This window comes from Oncorhynchus clarkii, chromosome 9 (assembly GCF_045791955.1).
Source record: "Oncorhynchus clarkii lewisi isolate Uvic-CL-2024 chromosome 9, UVic_Ocla_1.0, whole genome shotgun sequence".
NCBI classification, from domain to species: Eukaryota; Metazoa; Chordata; class Actinopteri; order Salmoniformes; family Salmonidae; genus Oncorhynchus; species Oncorhynchus clarkii.
Window position 1 is genome coordinate 49,349,417 of NC_092155.1, and position 6,000 is coordinate 49,355,416.

The window sequence follows — 6,000 nt, forward strand, 5'->3', positions numbered from 1 at the left end:
CACCAAAGTACGTTCATCTCAAGGAGAAAGAACACGTCTCCTTCCTGAGCGGTATGACGGCTGCGTGGTCCCATGGTGTTTATACTTGTGTACTATTGTTTGTACAGATGAACGTGGTACCTTCAGGCATTTGGAAATTGCTCCCAAGGATGAATCAGACTTGAGGTCTACAAGAATTCTGAGGTCTTGGCTGATTTCTTTTGATTTTCCCATGGTGTCAAGCAAAGAGGCACTGAGTTTGACGGTAGGCCTTGAAATACATCTACAGGTACACCTCCAATTGACTCAAATGATGTCAATTAGCCTATCAGAAACTCTAAAGCCATGACATCATTTTCTGGAATTTTCCAGGCTGATTAAAAGGCACAGTCAACTTAATGTAACTTCTGACCCACTGGAATTGTGATACAGTGAATTATAAGTGAAATAATCTGTCTGTAAACAATTGTTGGAAAAATTACTTGTGTCATACACAAAGTAGGTGTGCTAAATGACTTGCCAAAACTATAGTTTGTTAACAAGACATTTTTGGAGAGGTAGAAAAATGTGTTTTAATGACTCCAACCTAAGTGTATGTAAACTTCTGTCTTCAACTGTATCTAGCTGTCCGATAACATATTCTGATGGAATGGCTTGTCCTGCACTTTGTTAAAACCCAGAATGCATTGAGTGAATGTTGAAAAAAGATATTGGTTTCTTTATAAGCATAGCAATGTGAATACGAAGATGATTCAGACCACAAAATAGCTGAAGTGAACTGGCAAAAGAGTTCAAATGCAAATGCAAGGGCAGAGTGAATACAAAGAGAACTGAGTTTGTTTGCCTTTTTTATCCCAGAGTTCACTTTAACTTCTCTAGGGCAGGGGGCAGCATTTGGAATTGTGGATGAAAAGCATGCCCAAATTAAACTGCCTTCTACTCAGGCCCAGAAGATAGGATATGCATATAATTAGTAGATCTGGATAGAAAACACTCTAAAGTTTCCAAAACTGTTAAAATAATGTCTGTGAGTATAATAGAACTGATTTGGCAGGCGAAAACCTGAGAAAAATCCATTCAGGAAGTAGGAATTTTGTTGGTGTTGTAGTTTTCTATTCAATGCCATTACAGTATCCATTGACATAGGACTCAAATTGCAGTTCCTATGCCTTCCACTAGATGTCAACAGTCTTTAGAAATTGTTTCAGGCTTGTATTCTGAAAAATGAGGGAGTAAGAGCAGTGTGAATGAGTGGACCCTGTCGTGTCACAGAGCTTTTTCATGCGCGCGACCGAGAGAGTGCCCTTCTTGTTTACCTTTTATATTGACAACGTTATTGTCTGGTTGAAATATTAGCGATTATTTAGGCTAAAAACAACCTGAGGATTGAATATAAACATCCTTTGACATGTTGCTATGAACTTTACTGATCCAATTTTGATTTTTTTTGTATGCCTGTTGTGACTGCGTTTGAGCCTGTGGATTACTGAAGAAAATGCGCAAGCAAAACGGAGGTTTTCGGATATAAAGAGAGACTTTATTGAACAAAACTAACATTTATTGAATAAATGAATGTCTTCTGAGTGCAGCCATATGAAGATCCTCAAAAGCAAGTGATTCATTTTATCTCTATTTCTGACTTGTGTAACTTTTCTACTTGGCTGGTTACTGTTTGTAATGATTTGTCTGCTGGGCTATGTTCTCAAATAATTGTAAGGAATGCTTTCGCCGTAAAGCATTTTTGAAATCTGACACCGTGGTTGGATTAACAAGAAGTGAATCTTTAAACCCATGTAAAATAGTTCTATCTTTTCTGAATTTTTATAATGAGTATTTCTGTATTTGAATTTGGCGCTCTGCAATCTCCCTGGATGTTGGCCAGGTGGGACGCCCTAGAGAGGTTAAAGAGGACTGAGATGGGTTCTTTTAAAGAGGACTAGATGTGAAAACACCCTTGACATACAGAGTGTACAAAACATTGCACCCCCTTTTGCCCTCAGAACAGCCTGAATTCGTCTGGGCATGGACTACAATGTGTCAAAAGCGTTCCACAGGGATGCTGGCCCATGTTGACTCCAATGCTTCCCTCAGTTGTGTCAAGTTGGCTGGATGTCATTTGGGTGGTGGACCATTCTTGATACACACGGAAAACTGTTGAGCGTGAAAAACCCAGCAGCGTTGCAGTTCTTGACACACTCAAACCGGTGTGCCTGCTACCATTCCCCGTTCAAAGGCACTTCAATCTTTTGTCTTGCCCATTCACCCTCTGAATGACACACACACAATCCATTTCTCAAGGCTTAAAAATCCTTCTTTGACCTGTCTCCTCCCCTTCATCTAAACTGATGTGGATTTAACATATTAGATCAATAAGGAGTCATAGCTTCAATCTGGATACCCTTGGTCAGTCTACGTCATTGAAAGAGCAGGTGTTCCTAATGTTTTGTATACTCAGTGTACATCTCACCCTCTCACCGTCCCCTGATGCTGACACAGGATACACCATCTACAGTTGGGTTAGGGCACCGACACACCGGAATTTGGAAAATGTTTCTAAAAAAATAAATAAAAAAAATACAAAAATCACCAGGATTCACCAAAACATGTATTTACTTTAGGAAATCTGTTCACCAACTATTCCCCCAAAATAAAAAAAGAGACGTGATCATGTCTCAATGTTATCAAGGTAGGAAAACTATTGTTATTTTCAAATACAATCTCTTTTTTTGGGCTCAGTTATGGTCAATTTGCAGTGTACATGTAACGTTCGTCTGAAGAAGTAGACCAAGGTGCAGCATAGAAGTGCGTAGAAGTGTTCATGATCACTCAGAACACCAAACAAAAAGAACAAAAGGAATAACGAACGTCACGTTCTGACGGCTTCACAGAGCTACACATTTTGCCATTGCTTATGACGTGTTCAAATGCTCTCTCTCTCCACATATAGATCCTCCCTGTATCTCTGACAAGTGAGAGGCTATTAAACATCTTCCAGGGTATACCCCTTAACTGCAGGAGCAGTATTGTCTCCTGATCCTTACCTGCTTTCAATGAATTTTACACACAAGTTCACTCACACCATTACAATTTTACCATTAAAGGTAATGTAGGTTAAGCCACTAATGTAGGTTCATAGCCTCACGTGGGACAATAAAGTTGCATTGTATTTCTAAGTATTTCTAAGTGTAACCGATGTGAAATGGCTAGCTAGTTAGCGGGGTGCGCTCTGACAGTGTTTCAATCGGTAACGTCACTCGCTCGGAGACCTTAAAGTAGTTGTTCCCCTTGCTCTGCAAGGGCCGTGGCTTTTGTTGGGTGATGGGTAACGATGCTTCGAGGGTGGCTGTTGTCGATGTGTGCAGAGGGTCCCTGGTTCGGGGCGAGGAGAGGGACGGAAGCTATACTGTTACATTGATGCTGTCGACCCGGATCACCTTTAGCTGCGGAAAAGGAGGAGGTCAAAAGGGGGGTGAGTGTAACCGATGTGAAATGGCAAGCTAGTTAGCAGGGTGCGCGCTAACAGCATTTCAATCGGTGACATCACTCACTCTGAGACCTTGAAGTAGCTGTTCACCTTGGGCCGCGATGGGTAACGATGCTTCGAGGGTGGCTGTTGTTGATGTGTGCAGAGGGTCCCTGGTTCGAGCCCCGTTAGTGGCGTGGAGATGGATGGAAGCTAAAGCCCACACTGATAATTTAGTGACATGTCAGATGTCAACACACACAGACGCCATGATTCAGAATTATAATCTCTCAGACTAGGGGTTCTCTTGCATTCCAGAAGATGCAAGTGACATTGTCTATCATCATACAGTACTGCCAGACTGATATACTATATCAGGGAAGGGCAACTTTGTAGGCTTAAGCCACAATTATTCTATATATTTTTTCCAGTCTCACAGTTGAGAGTTCAAATAGCAGTTTTTTCCCCTCCCCATGGCAAAATGAGTAGAATGTATTTGCTTAGGGTTCCCAAAAGGCTAGGACCGGCTCTGACTGCATCTGTGGGTATGTATGTGGGTACGCAGACCCTCAAGCCACTGCTGCCTCTCATGATGACTTCAAATTGTTTATGGCCCCCAACCCCCATCAAAGTCACTACTATGGTAGAGCACTGTGCACACAGCACATACTTCTCACTCACCTGCACCATGTGTGTGTCCCGTGTTGTAGCCACTGTATCCATAAAAACAGGTGAAGCAGTTCCTGCGCTGGTAGCGGTATCTGCCAAACCTGTTATTAGCTCCCCAACTAGGGCTTAACTGACTCCAAAAGCCCACTAGAACCACCATAAACCATCCTATGGAAGCCATGGTCTAAACAGCACTGAAAGTAAGAGATAAGTGTCTACAAAGAACTAAGAGAACTACGATGTGTAGAGAGATAGAGCCTGGACCATGCTGTCGATAGCATCGTTTCCGAAGGAGGTATGATCACCGCACCAGTTGAGTCATTTTCTTTGGTATTTCAGGCAGCATTCCCCCTTTTCTCTTTCCTCTTTCTCTCTCCCTCTAACTCTCTCAGCTTTGACAAACATGTTGTATGTGATTCTCTTTTGCTTGGGAGCTCCTCCCTCTCTCCCTCTCTCCCCCTCTCCCTCTCTCCCTCTCCCCAAAGGCAGGTCCACTCTCCTTGCTCCTTTGTTCCTCCCTCCTTCTTCCCACCTCCCTGCCCCCTCAGGTACAGTGACAGAGACACAGTTGTACAGAGGAACTCTAACAACTGGACCGCACAGGAACATTCACCGAGGTGACATCACACCAGAGAAGCCAAGCACTGTCACACCTTTCCCTCTATCCTGTAACTCCTAATTCCATAGAGAAACGTATTGTAAATCACACTGATTTCATGGCAATGGGAGAGCTTGAGTAGGCCTGTACATGTAACTGGGATTTTGACAGCTAGCTGGCTCGTCACAGGTAAGATGAAAATGCAATAAAAGGAAAATATGGAAGTATTACAGCAGAGGTCAACATATTATCTTCATGAAAAGGGATCACCGTGGAGGTATTAACCTGCCAATAAAGGATAGAGGGGGGGGGGGGGGAAGAGTAGGAGGGAGATAGAAAGAGACTGCTATTTTGGTTTTACAGCTTGTCCAGCAAGCAGAAATGAGGACATGTGAATGGAAGTGATTACTGAAGAGAACGCAGAAAGGAAGTCAACAGTAACAGCATGCCCACCTCATCTCACTACCCAATGGGGATGAGACAGAAAACCATTATCACACTGTTACTTTTAGATTCTCACACATTGGGCCTGGGGCTCTGTTTATCCCCGTTCACAACCATCCCCACACAAATAACAAAGTAAGGTAATAATCTTCCCAGGGTGATGAACGACACAGTCCAAAAGAGTTCCCAGATGTTGAATTAAACCACAATAAAAGTCTCTCTCCCTATCCTTGGCCACCTGCCGCCTTATATGTCACAACTTTATTCAACGTATTACACAGAGCTCACCAGACAGAGGTCAACCCCCCCTAGAGTGAATTGAAGTGACACAACAAAAAAATCCCCATAAATATCCTCAGTTTAAGCTAGAGATATCAGGTTTGCATTGGATTTGTCTCAATCCACCACATCTGCCAGTGTTATGGAAAGGGGAGACTCTCACGGACACCATGGTGTTCTCTGTTTAGCTCTACGACCATGTGAAGTCGGTACCGTCGACGTGCTAACTTCTGTCTGTAGCGTCTGAACCGTTTGGGTTAAAGCTAATGTCACCCCACTGTGGAAAGGGGAAATTCAATCAAACTGGGAACTTCTCAAAACCTCCAGGCGACCATTTCGTGACGTCCCAGGATGTCCGAACGACTCATTATTGTTTGCAGGTAACGATTGCATATTATATGTTTAAAAGGATGGCCTACAGACTCATTCAGGTATTTTTTAATGTGCGAGTGTGTGTGTGTGTGTGTGTGTGTGTGTGTGTGTGTGTGTGTGTGTGTGTGTGTGTGTGTGTGTGTGTGTGTGCGTGTGCGTGTGCGTGTGTGTGTGTGCGTGTGTGTGTGTGTGTGTG

At 43.1% G+C, this 6,000-nt stretch overlaps 1 protein-coding gene across 1 annotated transcript in view; it reads right to left on the reverse strand.

Annotated features, from left to right (window-relative positions):
* The window catches only part of LOC139416469 (multiple epidermal growth factor-like domains protein 6), a 76,124-nt gene extending 71,832 nt beyond the window's left edge, over positions 1-4,292 (reverse strand). The window contains exon 1 of the mRNA XM_071165096.1: positions 4,124-4,292. Coding sequence (XP_071021197.1) covers positions 4,124-4,292 — 169 coding nt within the window. The remainder of the gene's footprint in view (positions 1-4,123) is intronic.
* Between the last annotated feature and the right edge of the window lie 1,708 nt (positions 4,293-6,000).